At 32.2% G+C, this 22,569-nt stretch overlaps 3 protein-coding genes across 4 annotated transcripts in view; 1 reads left to right on the top strand and 2 right to left on the bottom strand.

The window, feature by feature from the left end:
• LOC138321791 (uncharacterized) overlaps positions 1 to 22,569 on the bottom strand; it is a 127,647-nt gene that overhangs the window by 46,357 nt on the left and 58,721 nt on the right. The window lies entirely within an intron of this gene.
• LOC138317122 (uncharacterized) overlaps positions 1 to 22,569 on the bottom strand; it is a 61,468-nt gene that overhangs the window by 7,222 nt on the left and 31,677 nt on the right. The window lies entirely within an intron of this gene.
• LOC138317096 (uncharacterized) lies at positions 85 to 10,365 on the top strand. 2 transcript variants are annotated; one of them, XM_069258706.1, is made up of 6 exons: positions 85 to 118; positions 1,002 to 1,062; positions 7,799 to 7,861; positions 8,174 to 8,206; positions 8,607 to 8,693; positions 10,022 to 10,365. In XM_069258706.1, exons 1-6 carry the CDS (start codon positions 116 to 118, stop codon positions 10,102 to 10,104), a joined length of 330 nt encoding a protein of 109 aa, XP_069114807.1. In that variant the 5' UTR covers positions 85 to 115; the 3' UTR covers positions 10,105 to 10,365. The 2 variants fall into 2 exon arrangements, with proteins under 2 accessions (XP_069114807.1, XP_069114808.1); XM_069258707.1 differs by having other exon boundaries at positions 90 to 118; positions 7,805 to 7,861.

Raw genomic sequence — 22,569 nt, forward strand, 5'->3', positions numbered from 1 at the left:
CTATGATCACGTGGGTGTATCCTAGGTAATGCATTAAATACAGTTCATATATAAACATTCGCATCTACAATTTTGATCCAATGAAGAACGTGGATTCCACATGTAAGCTAGCATCATGGTTAGTATGCGTTATGTTTTTATTTTTATCTGGTTGAAATTTGCATCATATAATTATTTAATGTAAAAGCATAAAATATAATTATATAATGAAATAGCCGAGAGCTACTCAGAAGGGTAATACTACGAAATCAAACCACATGGATTCAGTTAAACAGTATTCATTCATATATCGATATATGTACATACAAAACATGGAATATTTGGAAATTGGAAAACAAGCATAAATCATATATACATTTCTCTGCCTGGACTTGAAAGATGTGTGTTATTTTTTTAATTGCATATTGTTATACCAAAATTATTTTGCTACGGTGTACAGCACCAACAGTTTCTAGAATTATAGAAAGAGGGCAAAGTTGTTTAGTTCGCTAAATAGCTTTATTGTACCTTTCATTTTTTTAGATGAGAAGTCATGTATTATGCTATTCAGTACAAGTTTAAAACTTAAAATATGCCTCGTGCATCTAAACAAGAACATTTATTGTTTCTTCTATTATATAAGTAGGTAAAACATTTAATTTCGTTTCCATATAAGGCTGGTAAAATTCGACTTGGATGTCATATTTTCCGTCAACCAAGACAAACATTTGTTATGAAGTCATAATTTCCGATGCTGTCAAAATTGTCTTATTACAAACATGTCTTTCAATATAAATGACAATGCCAATAATATGACAGAATCGACCTATATTATAATAAATGTATAATTATGCGATTGCAATTCACTATAGCTATATATCTTACTTTCCGCAACGATTATGTAAATATATAATAATGTATAATTAGTATAACAATGGTAGAATTTGTGAAATGTGAATTATTAATGACAATATAACTATATGGTTTTACATTATATATAACCAATATTAATTCATTTTCAGGCTGAGATGTCCTTTATTGGTTTTGCTATCTGTTTGTCGTTGGCAATTGCTCTAGGTTGTGGTAAGAAGGATTTCTTTAAATACAAAGAAGGTTTATCGGTTCCAGAACACTTTAATTATGATGAAGAATAACAATATATAACGGCACAATTAAGCCCTAAGCACTAGATATAAAAATACAAGTGGACTTTTATTGGTTCATTCTCCAAGCAGGGAGGCATTTTGAAATAAGATGCACTCTACAGTGATAATTCCATAATGCTTATGTTTTTACCTAAATTCCAATTTGAATTTACTTATTTATATCATTGTTACCTAGGGATGATTTATCCTATCTCTTATTCACATGGACTATTTTGAAGGTCTATTTATCGATAAGTTGGTTGTTGTCGCCTACAAGTTGTATGTTAATTCTTGCTGCCATCACAATTCTGGATTATCGTTCAATTAACTCCGTGATTATGCGATCAAAACACGTCGCAATGATGCAAATTAAAGGTAAAATAAATATAAATTGGCGCTATGTTACTAGAATATTGAAAAGTAGGCCTTATATTTGATAATAATTAATGATAAAAATGCAGTAGATATGACAAATTGAACATTTTAATTTTGTTTTCCTTTTTAGACAAATATGTCCATATCATGAACACTACATACAATCTAAATTAAAAAAGTCATAGGCACATGTGGTGGTTCACATATAATTGGATACTTGATTTGCATATAATATTTTTCCAGATATTGTCAAATAATTTAATTGTAATCGCAAAAATTAGAGTTTCATGAAGAATGTTACACGCATAAATCATTTTGAACATAAAAAAATATTGGTTTTTTTTTGTAGGATGATACCAAGAATTGTAAAACCTGAGAAAGGTGATATTCCCCGAGGCCGAAGGCCGAGGGAAATATCACCTTTCAAAGTTTAACATTTCCTGGTATTGACCTACGAAAAGTCCATAATTTTTTGTGTAATATGAAATATAAAATAATGCAAGTTTTTTTCTACTCTGAACAATTTTGAAGCAAGGACAGCGCAATGAGTAATTAAACAGAAAATTAAGTAAATCTTCATCCACGTATCCTCAGTAGGTACTTTTAGCACTTCTGCTGTACTTCTTCACAATATACTTTTTGAACATATAGCTACATTCAAAATGTGTTAAAAACATCTTTCCTAATCCTATCTTACTGTTGTCTTCCATGTCTGATTTCTCTATTACCCGATGATCGGCAATGCTCTATTTTGATTAGTCAAAAATATGGAAGAAACCGGGAATTCCCTGTGTCTATTTATAGACTGGTTACCGGATTTGCAATATCAACCTCTAAACAGGTATTCATCGGTCTCAGGTTGACATTGCATTTTGTCCCGACCTGTCCGAGCGGTTTAAACCAATCAGAAAACATCAAAATTCACATTATTATAACAACTAGTAGTTCTGACAGTATTTTAGTTTGGAAATGATGTTACCGCTTTTACAATTTTCCGCGAAAACGCTCTTCATGTATGACGCAATAATGCTAGATGTTCAATTCTGTTATACTGTCTAAAAAATAACGTTAAAATTCTAACGAATGAAAAATGAGTGTAACAAATGAAATTAAATTATATGAATATAACATCAATTTCTTCACTGTGATCCTTTATGTCTGTCCAGTCACCAAGCACCATTAACTGGCGTAGTGTTGACCGTTTGACTTTAAAACCTGAACTGTTTCGCATTAAAGAAATCGATCATTAATTCCCATACATGTAACAATGGCACTACGCACATACTTATTCATGTTTTTTGCTGTTACGCTCACAGTTATTTCCAGAATCTAATTTCATTCCATAACAAATTATTGTGACGTACATACTTTTCACTTAGCTGCCTTTAATGGATGATTTACTAAAACAAATTGAGCACCTTTAACCCCTTAACTCCCAGATACGCCAAACTACGCCAATAACGTGTCGGTGTTGAACAAATCGTCATAACTCCCTTATTTTAGGAGCTATCGAGATACTGATTATATCTGCTAAAACTAGAGATAACAAGTAATATTTTGTGTTCTTATAAAATTTTCATTTAACAATGTCTTCATGGTGTTTTATTGAGTTTAAAAAAGATGCAGACTGAAAAACGGAACATTTTAAATTGATGACGTCGTCTTTCTGTCGGCGTAACATTCAGTGCACGGACCCGATATGGGATCCCTAGCTAATCAAAAAGTACTGAAAAATAATGCTTGAACTTCATACTGTTAATAACTTAGTATCCCAATTTTATATTTATCTTGCAATATCTACAAACGTTTTTTTTCAAAAACAAAGATTTCATCTAAAAAGTACGTGTGATGTGTGGTTTTACGCGATACATAGCAATATGTAACCAGTTTTAACCATTTTTTCTCACCAATCTGGCATAACTTATAGATACGATGAAAGTCAGGAAAATACTGAACAATATACACAAATTTATCATTCATAACATACCATATTAACAATACAACGACTCCATAAATCAACAGATGCATCCACGGAAAATTGCTCAGTCCCACGACTTGACGTTGATCGGTTTCACAAGCACCTGTGCGAAACCGATCGGCGACTTTACCAGAACACACGGATAATGGTCCTCAATTTTGCAGTTAAAAAACTCTAAACTCTTACGCAAAAATGTCAAGAAACATGTTTACAGTGATTTCTTTGACTGTATTCAAAAATTAAATGAATTCAGCAAATAAATCTTGCCGACGACACATAAAACTATTTATAGTAACGGGGATTTCCCCGGACTTTCATTTCTAAAAGTTACATGTATTGAAGCACACGTGTTCGACGCCGATTATTTTCTATGGTGGCCCGCATGTTTATAGCTTAATTGTTAGTATTGATTTGACTAGGACATCTTTTGAGTGACACTGTCATAATCACTGAGGACCTAATTAGCATGGTTGTGTTATCAGACGATATACATGTAGATCTACTGTACGTACGTGACACATGTACAATGTGCATGCGTGTAAGTATGCCGGACACGATGCGAAGTTTCCTAAACACAAAAATACGAAACATACATTGTACCTAATATGCCGTAACCTCATCGTAAATATTAATTTATATACATAAGCTACATGTACATGCCGTAAAAAAAACATTGATACGATATATATACCCATACATATTTTGTGGATTGGAATACTAGATTAACTTCAAATACTGACTAAAATTACTGATTACAAGTAATGGAAATAAAGAATTCAAGTGTCAATGACAAAATATATTAGATAATCTATAATGATATTTAATATCCAGATCATTTTTTTATATATTTTTTTTTTAAATATGATTCTTCAAATTTTACTGTAATGAATTTGATCTTCAAATACAAACTAGAAATGTCCTCCAGGAGGAGGTCAACTAATTAATCCAGTACAGTTTAGCAAAAATAGTCTATTGACATGAAAACAAAGGAATCTATATTTTGAAATTTTAGGGGGATCCTGACACAAACACAAAGTTCTACATTTTTTTACAATTCTTCAAAAAGTGTTCCAATTTGGATAGATCATGTTAACTTATATAGTGAAAGTTGCAGAGATACAATCATTTAGAATAATGACACCTTTCATATACATACCTATACATGTACATCATGTATACAGATAGATTCAGTATCAATAAAAAGTCTGCTCTTAATCTCAAATCAAAGATTGACACATGCAATGTACTATTTGCACTAAAAACATTAAAAATGCAGGTTGTCTGATCATACAAATAAGTCAACTGAATCTTATATATCATCTTCTTTATACTGCATATGCATTTACATGTAATCCAAATTATGGTTTTCTGATGGGAAGTGACAGGGCAACTTGAGCAGAGATACAAAATGTATAAACATATTTTGCCTGTAAAGTTCGTCATGCTTCAATTGACACAATTGTAAAATATTATGCTCTGTGATAGAGATACTATTGATATTTGTCCAGAAAAAGATTAGGCTACATGTATGTTACACAAATGTAGGGAAGTTAATTTTAAAATTACAATTTGGAAAGGGGTCAGATGTATTTAACATAACCCTGTAATGAGACTCAGCATTTTCATCGTGTCTTTCTGCTTTCTTTATTAAAATAATCATATATGATTTTTGAATTGTTTCTTGTTGAAATAATACATTTTTTTTATCTTTAGCAAATCATTTGTAAAAAGAGCATATGTCAGAAAACAATGTTCAGATACATGTTTATGGATTTATTCATAGCTATATCAAAAGTGCACATGTAGTAAAAGTGAAGTCAATTCTTTGGATTTGTTATCACACAAGTATGACTAAACAAAGACCACATAGGTGTATGACAATACATAACATATATACAGGTAGGCACTGCAGTGTGTCTACAATCTGACTAAGACATATTACATGCAATGCACATGCTTATGTAGATACTGTAATATGGTCAAGACATAACATTCATATATGGCAAAGATATGAATCATATATGTAGACACTGCAGCGTATCATTCATGTGTAGACACAGCAGTTTATCTACAATATGGTCAATGCATAAAACATATACATGTATAGACACACAGTGTATCTACAATATGGTCAGTACATAACACACATATATCTGTTGACACTGCAGTGTATCTACAATATGGTCAAGACATAATACACATATATCTGCAGACACTGCAGTGTATCTACAATATGGTCAAGACATTAGACATATACATGTGTAGTCATTGCTGTGCATCTACAATAGAATATGGTATATACATGAAACATACGCATGTATAGACACGGCAGTGTACATATGTATCAACACTATGGTCAATACATAATTTAACACATATACATATGCATGTTTGTAGACATTGCACTTGTATAACCAATATGGTCAAGAGATAACACATATATATATATGTAGACACCACAGTGTATCTACAATATGGTCAAGACATATCACATATACATGTATGTACACACTGTATGCAGTGTATCTGCAATATGGTCAAGAGTCAATAACACACAAGTATGTGCATTACATGTAGTCCGCTAAACCTGCCTATATTATTAGGCTTCTTTTTTATTTTGCCAAATATATAGACAAAAAAAATATTAAAAAAAGCCTAACAATATAGACAGTTTTAGCGACTACATTACATGGTATCTACAATATGGACAAGGTATACATCACATATACACATATATGTACGATGCATTTGTTTTGCAAATGTATATAGATGTATATCTGGGAAAAGGTGAGGGCTTCTACCATAATATATATATATATATATATATATATATATATATATATAAGGTTGTCTTTTTGGTAACCAAGCAATATAGAACTGGACATAGAACACACAGATAATAAATGATTAATAGAGATGGTTTGTATTTCTATCAAATATATATAATATATATATGCGTTTTTGTCTTTAAAAGAATAACATGCAAATCATTATGAGTACATGTACATGTAGAATTCACAAATTTTGTCAAGAAAAAACAAAAGCTGTCTGCTAGTCTTTTACTCTGTATTCATTTATTATCTTGATGGATATTGATACTTTTGTGTGGATAAACTAAAGAAACTGGTAATATACAATGTTGGTAAGTTACAAATTACTGCAGTAAACTATGAGAGTACCGCATTGCATTTTTTATTGTGTACACTGTACAGATATATATTTAGATATATTATCTAAACATCTTGATAAATATTTGTTGGCCAGCTTGCTACAATGACATACAGGTTATTATGTTGGTTTTTGGCGTTCCAAAAATTGAAATAATCTGAGTTTGGTTTGGTTTAGTTTTACGTCCTATTAACAGCCAGGGTCATGTAAGGACGTGCCAGGTTTGTTGGTGGAGGAAAGCCGGAGTACCCGGAGAAAAACCACCGGCCAGCGGTCAGTACCTGGCAACTGCCCCACATGGGATTCGAACCCGCATCCCAGAGGTGGAGGGCTTGTGGTAATATGTCGGGACATCTTAACCACTCGGCCACCGCGGCCCCAATAATCTGAGTATGAATATAAATATTTAATATTATAAAGAGTAACATGTCAAACAAACGATTTTGCAACACATTACATTTTTTTCGATATTTTAGTCAAATGGAAGCCCGTGAAAATGGTTCCATCAGTGTAAAATCGCATTTTTCCGTAGTTTATATTTTGGTTGCCATGGTAACATTTTTTACGCAAAAGATTAATGATTTGATACCAATTCTTACCACGTTCTCTTTTGAAATTAATACGAAAGGTAAAAGATCACCAAGCCTGTTAAATATAGAACAAACTTTCTCTAGATGAAGCAAGACAGGTGAAACACTAATTTAAGCATTTTCAAAAATCATCGGTTTTTAATTTTGTTGGTAACCATGGTAATATTCATAATTAAATTGAAATTATGGCATTCAATAAAATTTTTCACCCTTCTGCAATAATATACTTGATTGTTAGGTTGATAAATTGACATCTAAATAACTTTCGTTGTCTTAAGAGTTATAAATGTAAGAAACTTTAACTTTTTTGTAAAAGTCCAAAATTTCGGTTGCTATGGTAACGTTATTAATGTGAAAACACCATTTTTCGTACAAAATTTGAAAAGGTTGTGATCTGAAGTTTCTAAATATATATGGGTTGATTACCAAAAATGTTGCTGCAAAAGGGTGAAAAATCACTTTGAAAGAAAATGTCAGATTTTCGAGAACTCTGCTAAAAATTCTTGGGAGTTATGGGGTTAAAACAAATACAAATTTCAACCTAGATTTGTTTTATTTTTAAGCTACAGATGCGACATGTAGCCCTACATGTAAAGCTTCACAAACCTGCAAGTGGACTTGCGCAAGTAAGTTCGACTCCATTTGTAATAGCTATGTTATACATTATGACTATTGTAAGTAGTGCAAACAGTACTAGTAAGTGATAAAAGTTATATATATTGTTGCGATAGATATTATCTCCATTAAATCAGGCTTTCTTAATACTGATGTAATTGACATGATCAGTATATATGTCGCTCATTCGATGAGTGGTATCAGTAACATATTGTAATTAGAAATGTCACAAGCTTTAGTTTGTAAAGGCGTAATTGTAAATTAAAGCAAATTAATCGTCATTGAGTAAATCTTGATTATATTATTGATATTGATTTTGAAAGGCGCAACAAACAGGACAGTCGCAGTTCCTGGTGGTATGTATTTGAAAGGAAGGTTTAGCCTGTGTGCATGCTAAAATATTGAAATTTCCTCCGCATTATTGCTCACTGGGAGCGAAAGTTAGCATTTTCTATGATTTCTGAAATCAATCCAAGATAGTTATCACTCGCAGGGTATCCGTCGGTATCAGTTTTGATATGTGCACTCATAGAGACATATGGATCTGTTACGAATTGTGATTCGAGTTAAAAAGAAATATTAGAAAGTAGGTTTCAAATACAAAGAAGTCAGTTGCTTTAAAAATATGTCGACAAGAAAGATACTAAAATTGGACCAAATGTCAATAAATAGATAAATACAAAAATATCTCATTGATAAAAAGATTATCCGGTAAAATTAAACAAATATAATGTTTATTGTTAAATGCCCTATTAGCCGATGTATCAGCTTGTTCATCTAACAGCGATGACTGTGGCACCGGTACAACTGGGAAATGTAATGCAACATGTGTTGCACCAACAGGTAAGATTCGTGCTATTTAAAGAATAAATTAAAACAAACCATTACAGCAGATTGTCCAGTATTTTTTGTCATATTTGTAATAGTTTTCCTTTGCTGAAATTACACATTGCTATTTGTTTTTACGATGCCATTACAATTTTGAATATCGAAATTACTGAAATATTGAAATACTTTTATGTTGACGCATACTTAATGAGTGTAAATTAAATTAGACTTTAATGTAATATTTATTGTCATTGATCAAACACCTTACATCTCAAGGCTCAATAAAAACCGTACCCACGACACCAAATCCAAACACAGGTAAAGTATTCGTCAATTTAACAAACGGCAATGTCATTTTCAATTATGAAACATCCGTGAATTATACGTACTTACCAGTTTCATTGAAAAATAGTTTCATTTTTTGTTGTTATGTAAAACGTATCACATGTGTCAGCTGATAACGGGTATTGATCGGTGAAAACTAAAATTAAATATTAAACTTTAAATATTATTAATATATCGTTCATAAAATTGTTTTTATATTGAAATTATGGAGTACCATGTATCTTATATCCAATGTTTTATTACCGTAAGTAAAAAGTAAATTAAAGCATAGAATTTTTTATAAGAAAAATAGAAAACGTTGACTTTAACTAAAGTTACACTTACGTTTTTATACGTATTACGTCTTACACATAATTGTGTAATCGATACTTGGTAATTGACCATGTATTTTATTTGATATAGTAGAGCAAGTTGTTTGACTTATACTAAAGGTAAACATAACTGTAAAAAAGTATACCTAAAACATTACCTCAATTAATCATAATAATATACATTGTATTTATTTATCAATTTGCCGTTATCTGTATTTTTTTTAGAAGAAAGCATTTTATAAGGATTTTCTGCCTGGAGGGTATATAACTAAGAATGACAAGAACTTAGTATGACTACAGCATATTAATTATGTTCGTACGTTTAATCGATAATATATGTACATCATCAATGGGAAGACGAAGAACGTGCAATCTTAGAACCGCATCCTTGGCAAAGACGCCTTTACAATAAAATCAAAATTATCTCCAGGATACACGTGAAACTCTTAACGATTATTTAATTAATATAGCTACTATAATCCTATCAACTCACCAAACAGAATGAAAAAAAAATATTGAAATACACTGTACTTGCTGCATAGTAATTTAGAGCATTTTATTCAAGAGTATATATCCGTGAATGACTCCTAAGGATTTGATAGCATCCTAGGACTAAATACATCTATATGTATTTTCATTCATTGATAACCTGTGCAGCTTTTTATTCAAAATGTTCGATTTAAATAGGTAAAAACGGGTCCATCAAGTACGGATTATCACCTCTGATTCTGATATTTGGAGTGCTGGGGAATGTTTTACTTCGTCCATGACGGGAACCTCCGAACGATTGTTTGTCATCCTGATATTGAAGAACGCTCTATGACGGATGACACTCAACAGACATTTTATAGACTGCAAATGTTTTGCTTGATTAATGTTTAATCTTCACAAGATTTCGAGCAAATTCCTAAACGGCATGCGTTGAAACACAGTTGAAATGAGCAAAGTGTTGAGCTGCAAATGTTTGCGATTTCTGTTTGACTGTATATATTTATGAAATTAATTCATACATTAAAACTTGAATATTTTTATTTCACTTTTGTTTATTTTTATTAATATCTGTTTTGCCTCTCTCTTTGTGATTCAAGTGCTCCAACCATGAAGAATACTATAATTAATTGTACTGATGATTAATAACTGATAACTAATTATTTGGAGTGAGACCCAGTGAGATGATTATTTGAACCGAATTCGAGAAAAGACATGTTTCATTATAACTGATGTAGTTGAGATCATCGGACACCTCAAACCAAATAGGGAAAATCCTTCACAGGGGCTGGAATTCAAGTAGAAATGAAAGTACATGCTTCCGAAATTACAGCAACAATCTTACTTGGAGGAGAACATTCTATATTTTCGGCTATTCAGGAATATGGGACGTCGAAATAATTTACCTGATACAGATTCTTCACCATATACGGTTGCTAACAAAGTATTTATCGATCGCTAGATTTTATGGTTTCTGAAAAACCCCACCAAAGACAAAGTTCATGTATTTTGGGCAATAATTATGTTGATATTGCGTTACACATTTATTTCCTGTTCACAATGCGTAAATTATTATCAGCATGCAGGGAAATGGCGGTATGTGTTGATACTAGTAAATGAATATTAGTAAACTTGTATACATTTTGTTGTGCCAAACACCCCACCAGGGCCCAGTTGTTCGAAAAGTGATTCGGCCTATCACAATTTACGGACAATTTTCAAATCAAGATAAATAATTTAAGTATTACATAGTTTATGGTTTTTAAATAGAATCTTAAGAGCTGCATCTATTACTTTCTTGGTGAGTTTAGTGAAGATATAAACACAAATTTTACAGCAAACGAAAAATGAAAATTTCACTATCATGTTTTGATTAACTGTAAGTATCTTCTATGTAACCAGAACCTTGGCAATCTGTCATAAATTAATTTACTAATGGCAACACAGATATGTTTATTTAAAATGATACTCGTCAAGTCCTGATATTGTGTCCGAAAACATAGTGTCACAAATAATAACATTGTGTCGAATAGTTGGCATTGTGCTAATGTAAAAAAACACCGTATTTCCAGATACACATACTTTTATAAAAAATAATATAAGGGTGTTCCTTTTATGGCCTTTAAACATTTTGTAATCGTATTATTTTAATGAGAGATAGCTAAATTACTTACCAACACATGCATTTTCAAAATAGATAATCACTCATCACGACATCTTTCTCGAATTTTATAAACATGCTACATATACGTGTATAGCCATGACGTCATATTGATGGTGGAGTTATGGCCATTGCCAGCACTCCATGTAATTGTGTCTTAAAGTTAATGAAAATCTAATAAGAATTACGATTATTTAATCTCTTCGTTATACGACTTCAAATTCATTAAATGTTCATTTTTGAGCAATGAACTGGTTTATCAGGACAGCTAGCTTTCACAAATAACCATGGATCAAAATATGCTATAAATATATTGTTCTGTATTTCATAAAGAAAAGATATAGACAATTTACATTTCTTGTTAATTATCTCATCTGATATCATACACATTCTAAGTGTAATTCCATATGGTTAAGAACAAACACCAGTACCCTAGTCTGATTCTAGTTAAGTGTACAAAGACGTGAGTTTGTTATTGTTTTTGTGAAAAGTAAGTATTAAGAGGAGACCACCATCTTAAAAGACAAATAATATCGATATGAGTAATATTAGACATCTTTCATTTGCCGATACGGAGTACGGACACCGACACCGACACGGACTGCCAAAATTCGGAGGTTGTCTCAAAAAACAAATTCAACAAATTAAATCCGCATTACTTGTTCATGTTCATTCCATGTTTATTGGAACATATAAATGTATATTTATAATAGAATAACGATTATAATTTAATTCAGATAGCTCAATCAGGTACCAATTTAGCATAAATTTTCGTGACTTTACTTACTTTTACTATTAAAAATCGAGTTGTGGCGCATCGATATCTTTCCAATAATTCAGTTTAGCCAATGACTGCGCCGCTTTTAAAGTTCCTACAATATATAAATAATAAAGCCTATCAGAATACTATCTAATTTTGATATGATATAATTATACTAGAATAATTACAGGTATTGAATACGAAACACGGCAATACACATCACCGCCCTCTACGCCGCGTACGCGTACCTGTTAGCTCAATACTGTCAACAAATCATTATGCACGAGCTTATACTCGGTCGTTTATATAAACGACATGCATAGGTAAATTAAACATATGTACACGTCTTGAGGCGGTATGTGACACAGACTGTAGTAGAAACTTGCATGTAGGTTATATCAATTGTCAATGGAATTAAAGATAACCAAGCCCCATGATCTTGAAACTACGAACAGTCTCAAGTTTAAAAGATGGCGCTTCAAAACGTTAGGTCATATTTCATAGGTTGACTGTAAAATTGATTTTGAGATGGTTTTATGGCCCAGGGGCCAGGGTACCATCATGAATATATACCAATTTATTTCGCTCTTTGTTTAATGTTTTCTATCTAAGTTTCATTATAACTATGCAAAGGCGGATTTTCAAAATCGTTCCTCAGGTGCTGAAGAAAACTAGATTTCTATAGGGTTGCAATGTTAATTGAAAATGTAGAAAAGTTGGACATTCCGATTGATACTTTTTTAAGAAACTGATTGCATTGGATGAATACTTTTACCGCTGCATGCTTTCCGGTATTATTAAAATGCGTTATGCTATGTTTTATTTTATTTCTTTCACTGCACTGTTTCCACACACCCCCCTATCCCCCCAGACACACAAATCTGTTTGTTCAAAGATATATATATCTCAGTTATTAGTTTACAGTCACAGGTGTGTTTGGCTAGGCGATTTGGTACCGGAAATTGTGAACTCGTTGTCTTGATAAGGCACGGGACATAATTGTCACCATTCTTCAGAGTGGTTCTGAGATATTAAAAACAAAATGTTACATATACCCTATTTGCTGTTGATCCGAAGATTTAGATTTGAATTGTGAACATTGTACTCCGTCGATGATCATGTATTATATTAGTTATAAAATGATACTAACTACTTATTGTATACCATTATCTTATAATCTGTTACCCTATTCATATTTGTCAGTAATACATGTAAAATTAACAATGAAACATATTCCAATGCATTTGCATAAATTGGCACGTGCATGTTTACTTCCGAAATGACGAAATGATAGACAAATCACTGTTGCGATGAAAAAACGATGTTTAATTACAACCTGTAGTTTTCCAATTCAATGCCGATAATCAAATGAGCGTTTAAAAACGTATTAAGGACGCAAACAGTATTGTATAATTTTAAAGGATGATACAGGTTAGGCTCATCAGGGAGAAAGCGGATTATTTTTCATTTCCAGTGGAATATCCTGATGACACTAATTAAATAGTCAATATAAGGAATGGTAAAATGTCGATGGTATTGCGGCTATGATTTTGATAACATTTGGCAAGTAGCATATTTATATATATATGTATATATTATGGCACCGAATAGTAATGTATACCTAATGTCATGATATCTTATTTTTGTCCCTTATTGGTTTGAATATTTTTTATTTGTGAGATGTGATTATTACTTGGTTTATTTAGATCGACAGAAAGTTTCATTTTCTTCTTCAAAACATCACTTTATATTTGATGTGCTTAGAATTTTTGATTGGTGTATTGCCTTATTTGCTTGACCAATAAAAAGATAATTCATAACTTGTCTTTTATGGTACAAACAAATACAATTATCACATAGAAAGTACAGTGTATTACCTGCGACTGAGCACAATCAACTGAACTAAATGCCAAGCACCAATAACCGAAAGAGGGTCAATTTAGACATCAAAATTCTTTTTACACAATATCCTATTTGTTTCCCATCCTGTGTCTGAATGGACTCTTCGGATAAAATGACTTTGTTGTTCAAACATAGCTGGCCTATAGATGGCATTGATGTGTTCTTCCGTATACTAACACGCACGCTACCACCTAGTGTTTTTAAAGGTAAAAGACATCACGCTTGTTTAAAACAGGGGTACGTGATTACAGAATAGTACGGACATCCGATTGGTCACATTTATATTGGTGACGTCATTTCACCGCTGCGGTATTTGGTACATAAAGTTATGACAGAACGCACTGATCAGTATCAAAGAGGAAGGGCAAGGAAATACATCATGGTAAATGTAAGTATTAGAAGAACGTGAAGGTATAAAAATAAATACTTACTACTGGATATCTGATATATCATTAATTAACCTATGGTGATTTTATTTTTTTAATTAAAGCAAACAACAACAACAACAAAAAAACAATAATTAACTTACATTATATATATTAATAATAATAAAAATGTTGTTAGAGATATCTTCATAATTCCAATTGTTCTGAAATCAGAACGATTTTTTAAGTGTTCCAGCAAAATTAATGAATTGTAACTTATTTACTTTTGGAGAAAATCGTCTTTTTGTGTCCCTATTTCCCTGAAGCAAATATTCACTTGGAAGGTCTTTATCACTACAGTGTTTCTTCCGTTGAAAACAAGCGTTCTGACGCCCTTCGCGGGTTAAGTTCATTTTACGAATTTTAAGTCAACAAAAGAAGCGGAATAATACCAAGAAGCAATGCATTTTCAGCGATAACATCGACATTAGTCGGGCACAAAACTCGATATCGGATAATAAGAATTTCCTGTAATAGTTGTAATAGGAAAATATTACGATGTCAGTAAATAAATGTTTAATTTCTTTCGTTTGATTCAATTTCTAAATTTGTTGACTTGATCCCCAACATTCCAGTGACGTCACTTTAAGTAGGAGTGAATGAAATCGTGATCGTGGTCCTATATTATGTAACTTTTTATGGGATATTAAATCTAGATATATCTGTTTTCGACAGTTAAATTTCTATGAACATGTGTAAAACAAGCAGTCTCAACTGCTATTCCGAGACCATAAAATGAAAATTTGGTCACCTCGGCCAAAACACAGAGGCACGCATATTATGACAGAAACGTTTACTAGTGAATTGTTACGTGTGTCATTTGCACGTGTATATCATGACGTTTCAAGTGGCTGACCGTATTATTTTTTTGTGAAAAATGAATTATATATATGTTATAAAAATTCGGTTGGCTTTTTTATTGTCATTATTATATACACTGTATGTGATATTTAAACGAAAAACATATTTTACCTAAGAAGCCAATTATATATATAATGTAAGTATCGGTTAGCTTGTAATAATGATAATAATGATAAAATAAAAAGGAGGATTTTTTGATATTAACATTGACATGCAAAAAATACTTCATAATTCTATAATTTTTTTCCTAAGTAATCGAGGTGTACCAATTCTTTATGTTTTGAAGTTGTACTGAACACTTACGGTACTGTTTTAAGGAATACGTTACTTTTTTAAAAAACTTTTCATGCAAGTTTTTTTTTCAGGCCAACACATATTTGCTGTGTCTTGCCTTGGGCGTGATGTTGCTAGTCGTCCCAATTGGTAAGTAACCCTACACATAATGTATATAATGTCCTCATTTTCGATGTAAGTTTGAAGTGTGTGGAAAGAGTCATTGAAATTAAGGTTTACAATGTACCTTATTTCATTCATTTATCAAAGTCACTATTAAAATTAACACCACTGACACATTGCAGTTATATTATATTGCCACTGTACAATACCGACATATTGCTACTAAGCCCAATGTATGATAATTTCCAATATTAACATTGACATTTAGGCTCTGACGTACCAATACCTTCATCAGAGTTCAAAGAGAAAAACATATTCTGAAAATTGATCAATATGAAAATATTTTCAAATTAAGATATTTGAAATGGATGTATTTATCGTTGTATATCCCTTTTTATTGATGAGACTATTTCATCTCTCTATTATTGTTTAGTCGGTTGTCCATGGTGTCACACCGGTAATTCCTAAAACCCACTCTTTCTGCCAAATCATGTGGTCCCAGTATCATGAAAAAGTCTTAGACATAACATCATTTGTCATCTACACTTAAGACTGTTTGAGACTTAAGTCTGTTTCGTGATCATGGGGCAGGGTGTTTCAAATGATATTTTTTTCTCTATGCAGACGTAAAAAAAATATTTTCATTCTTTTCTTATAAAAGGGAATATCAGTATAAATGTAAATTTAAGCATTGGTTGACATATTTTGACATGCATATGCATGTGGGTGTCATGCTAACGCGCAACATTGGCTATGCAACCAATATATTTTACAAATCAATCCATTTAAAAAACTATGACAAACAATGCTTAAATAGATTCATGTTGGAACTATGGATACTAATTTTTTTGCAAAATTCTTTAAACGACTTGTAAATATATGACTCGTGACAAATTAACAGAATTATTTTAAGACAATCATCATATTAAAAATAAGTCGTCTTTAGATAAAAAAAAAAACACTTTGGTATATGTGTAACATCATATATTAGACAGTGGCTGAAAGAAAATCAATAAGAAAAAATATTTTTCTATTTAAGAGAAGACAGCAGCATCAACTACAGCACCACTCCCCACTGGCACGACAACAACTGCAGCCATACATACAGGTAAATACCGTTGTGAAAGATATGAAATGTTCATTCATATTCATTGTGAAATAGTCGTTTGATTTTTTATATATTTGTTTGTTTGTTTGTTTTACTATGATAATGGCTATATGACATTATTTTTAAACGACACATATTGTGGAAATTTTGGCAGCTAGACTCTCAGCTGGGTAAAATATATGTCATCTTAGATGCAAACGAAACTGATACTTGTTGTTTAACTTTATTTATAGTTGGCAAATTATATCTTAAATACCTTTCGCTTGGAACAGGAATGAATTGGTAAAATATCAAAGTTTACTTGAGGAAAATACTGACACAACTGTTTGTTTATGAATCAAATATGACAAATGGGGCATGAAATTGACTAGAAAGAGTTCTGTAGTATTGAAATGTCGTGTAATCTCAAGTTCACTTTGGAAGTTTTATAGCAAGATCAAAAGTTTACGATCTTTCGACTACCTGTCGTTAGGTCGAGATCAGGATATTGCGATATTGCACTATTACGCTGAAAATCATAATGTGGACATCACTATAACATTACCTCTGTTTTATTAGAGATTATCCCTTCATTCTTCCTAAAAAGACGTTGTCGGTGTTATTCACTCTTACACTGCCTTATTTAGTCCTACTGAGACTCTGTCCCTTGGGTATAACTCTACTCTACTCCACTTGACGTACTTGACCTATAGGTGTGACTGCTGGATCACAAGTCAAGATCAATCTCACAATCTCGAGACCTAATTCAACTTTCAGAATAAATGACAGTTCTGTATATAACATTGTATAGAGAGAACTTGGAGCTCCGAGAGGCGATCACGAGGCTGCAAAACGAAATCACTATCCCGCTTCAAATATATATATACATTGCAGCACAATGTGATCTCACGATTTCACCATTAAAGATAAATAGCAAAATTACACGAATATTTAGATGGCCGTTTCGTCATCTTGCGATCTCCGAGAACCTGTCGTGAGTGTTCGATATCACGATTCACGAGACCATGTCTGTTGAGTTAAGCACCTTACTTCTGACATTAATACGACATCTTTGTGCTAGTGGAATCTCTATTATATTTTTGTATTCACAGGATCCCATGGACCTAGTGTGACAAGCACAACCCATAGAGGTAAATACTGGTACCAACGCTTCTGAAATATAATTTATGTTATTAATATTATTTGTTGATAATTTATTATTTGCCTCTTTTACTGCCATTCCCATTGTACTTGTACGACCGGACAGTCGCCTATCTGACCAAGGCTTACTATATATACAGATCTGACATGAGTGTTTATTTCATATGAGATTTTATGAAACGAACCTAAGACGTTTTTAGCAAAAACTAAAACTTCGAGACGAGTTTCATAAAATCGCATATGAAATGAACACAAACTTAAGATACTTTTTTATCACATAACTACAAATACCTATAACAAAGAATATTTCACGTCAAAATATATTTCTAAAATCCAGCAGAGGCCGCCATTTTGTCCCACCGTCCTCGTAATCCTGAAGTCACGTCATTTTTTGTTGTTTCTGTCTGACGTCACAATGAATTTCTAGCCTATGAAAATCGACCAAGGTCATATTATACTAGTGACATAACCAAAAATATTACACGGGCGAAATTACTGGATATCAGGCGGATTCTGTGACAAATGTATATATGAAAAGAAGCAATAGTACTTTGAAATTATTTAGATTCTTAGTACTGAAGAATGTTCCATGCATATTCAGTATCCGCAGACATTTCTTTCATATATTTAAGGTTGTACTACATAATGAATGAGATTTTTGAAACACTAAATGAAAGACAATGACAGTAAGTGCAATAGAAATTAAGCATTAATAATCATCTAATAATTTATCATGAGGTAAAAAATATATGTAAAAACGATATCAATAACTATTGCTTCAAGTAACATGAAAAAAAATGGTATAGTATTCTTCTTTAGCCTTTCAGTGTGATTTGTTTTATTTAAACCCAATACTTACCATTTTAAAAGATCCTTCGGAACAAAACGATAATGATAGTATTGAGTATCATAATATATAGTTTAGTCCATAGTGCAACATGCTTAAAGTGAATAGTCAGGCAAAGAAAACCATTTTAAATGCGTTCATTGGCCTTCCAAAAGTCCTCACATATCAAAACGACGGTCAAGTTCTGCTTACGTTAACCAGTTCTGACCATTGAAACAATGAAAAAGTTCTAAAAATAAATTCACCTAACCCTTCGAAAGCGAGGCTGCGTGGAAATGTAACTACGGACATAGCTAGCCGGGTGGCCGTTTTAGGATTCCTATAGATTAAATTAATTTCTTCGCATGCTTTTTTTTAGTATGACTTCAAAAGTACAACTAGTTAAATACTTTCTTTGGAAGGAAATTCGTTTTGACTTTATCCTGTATTTCACAGACTTGTTAACTATCAACATTGTACATACCCCATCAGAAGGACATCGACTGTCACTTGATGTACTTAGTTAAAACAAGTAAGAGGCTAAATAAATGGGCACATAGGGTAAAATTGTTTTGAAAAGTTAATAGATCAGATTAAACTTCGATTGGATATCAGTTATACTTTCTCACTTTGTCCTTATTCCGTCTTTGCATATTACAGAGCTTCCTTGCTGGTAGGTATCGATTGTTACGTCATTATAATGCGCAACTCATCGTTTTTCTCTGAAAAGTATGACGTTAACCTCACAAACACGTGACGTCACAATCACTACCTACCAGCAAGAGTAGATAACTTTTCAATGTGCAAATACAAAATGGGCGTCAATAAGAACATATTTAGGTTAAACTTTAATTACTATCCATCGACCAACGGCCAAAAGGACATTTATATTATAAATTTGCAAAAAAAAAAAAAAAAATGAAAAAAAGATATTAAAAGTAAGTGATTTCAATCAATGCGATTCGTTTTAGGTACAACTACAAATGGGACAGCTCACAACTCTGGTAAGTAAGGTCCTTTGATTAGATGATATCATTTATATTACATACAGTTGATAATTGGTATTTCTATATCTGTACGTGATTTTAATGGTGCAATTAAGCTTGATCGATAATTTTGAAATTTGATTCTAAAAGTTCTAAAACTTTTTCAGCACGGACTTATGCGATGATGTTATCAATACGTAATAACTTAAAGGATAAACCCTGTTCTTCCTGGTCCCATGACTATGAAGATGATACAGAAGGTTGATTAAAGGGATACAATTAATATTACTACAAATAATGAAGTTATAGACTAATAATAACGGGAACTATGGATCATTTTGTTTCAACTTTTACAACAATAAAAAGAAGAACAGGCACAACCATTGTTACCTCAAATACCCAAATACACGAAATGTCACATATCTTCAATAAAAATTGAGAAATAAAATAGAATTAATCTTTTAATTTTCACAGGTAACGGCGTCCATGGATTTTCTCCTCTGATCTTGATTAGTGGACTTGTGACTAAGCTGTTCCTTTACCTTTGATACCTGTGTGGTTCACATATATACTGTGTCGTCCCGATGTGGAGGTACATGTACACTCTTCAATTACAGATAACATTGCATGGCGATATAGGAGATTGAGGAGACGAAATTTTTCGTACATGACATTTTCTTGCCGTCTTGCTGTTAGTTATACATACATGTATTTAGAGATAGATATATATAAGCCATCGATGGAATAAATTTAAGTTTATGTATTTATATTCCTATCAAATGAACTAATATGAGACAACTACGAAACATGTTTACTTTCAGAACCTGAAAACTATTACAGTCAGGTGAAATTAATTCCATTGTCATTTATCTCAATATATATTAACTATTTATATCATTTAAGTTATTGTTTTGAATTAAGAAATTGAACTGATAGAAAGTGTTCGCATGTTTTTATTATTCAGTATTCTGTAGAAAACCAAACACTTTGATGATTTAAGCTGTGAAAATCATTCAAAGGCACAGAAATAAATATGGAATGTTCTGTTATCATAACAACAATAATAAAGTGTATGTACTGTAAACGTTCTCGGTTTATACTATAACAAATGTGACATGAAATTGTACATAACGACTGGACTTCTGGGCCATGGCCCTGTAGAAATAAATATCACAATTTTTGGCAATACTGCTAAATTTTATTTTAGCTCTTATTTTACTTTGTAGAGCTAAAACCCATGCATTGTTAGTGGAGTTGAAACTATCATAAATACATTTTCTTTGTTTTCATACTAAATCCGACTTTGTGATCGCCTACTCTTTTCCTTCATACGTCTATGAAGGACTGAACTTAATTAATTTATTTTTGTGTTGCAAATCCTTTTCATTTAGTGACTGTCTTCAATTAGAATTTTTTGCAGCTTTAAAGCTTAGGACAGAACACTTAAATGCATAAATGATAAAGTCTTAGATACAAAAATGCATGATTTATTCATGAAAATGAGTTCAAATATAGCCAGTAAGTTGTGATTTATTTGAAATTGATTCGGTTAATGTCATATAAGCAGCCATGGTCATTTTAGGACCTACACAGATGGTGAAGGATGGGATTCGATCTCGCAACCCAGAGGAAAAGGTTTAATGTTATTATGCCGAGAACATCTTAACTACTCGCTCAGTGCAGCTCCAGATCAAAGATAAAACGTCGGGAATGTGTTAAACTATATAACAAATACCAGTTTTGTTAGACCCCTTTCAACTGTTTTTCTTTATTCTTCCGAGAGTTATATGTGATGAGCTAATGAAGTACCGAAGCAGCGACGTTTCTACCGCCAGTCCATATATAAAATAATATAGCACACCGGGCTCATGAAAAAAAATGATATCTGTACACATACATTGTGTACACGAACAAAGATATCATTATTATGAAACAGGGGGACAGTAGCTATATAGTGTACCGCCAGCTGGGCTCCCAATCCGCGACCCCGGACGTAACTGGTCCGCCGCTCTACAACCGGCTGAGCTAAAGAGAAATCCCCCTAGCGCGTTGCTAAAAGGTGATCATAGCAAATTTTAAACCTGCTCCCCTCTTTCAAGTGTATTCGTACTGCAACACAAACCACCCCACCTCTCCCCAAGAAGCCTCCAGTTATTCCACATGGAGTAGTGGTCTATGGCGCCAAATGTAATAGGGCGGCTTCACCTCGGGAAATAGACAGTCTCGGAAAAGCAGAAACTTGCTTTGCTTATGAAATGTGTGGAAAATGTAAAATTTCCTTTTATCCCTCAACCTTATAATTTAGCTGTTTTAGTATACCGATACATACAAAGCTTATGATATGCATCCTCTAATTCAATTTGTCATGACCAATGAAAGTTTCAATCATGTCGATGTCTTTTACATTTAAATATATAATCTAAGATTCAGATATTTTTAGAAGTTTCTGTGGTTCCCAATTACGATTGCTAATCCAGCCGTAAACGTTTTATATTATACTGTTATATGTTAAACCGCATTCTATAGACTTGAAAAAGATTCAAAAATCTGTCTGATTACTTATAACCGCATATGTCTCTTGTAATTGTGAATTCCGTATGAAAGTACCGAGAAGTTAAAGTTTAAGTGATCAGTGACTGTTTATAGTATTTTTGGTATGAGAAAATAGTATAGAAGACCAAT

This window comes from Argopecten irradians, chromosome 1 (genome assembly GCF_041381155.1).
Source record: "Argopecten irradians isolate NY chromosome 1, Ai_NY, whole genome shotgun sequence".
In the NCBI taxonomy this organism is placed as follows: Eukaryota; Metazoa; Mollusca; class Bivalvia; order Pectinida; family Pectinidae; genus Argopecten; species Argopecten irradians.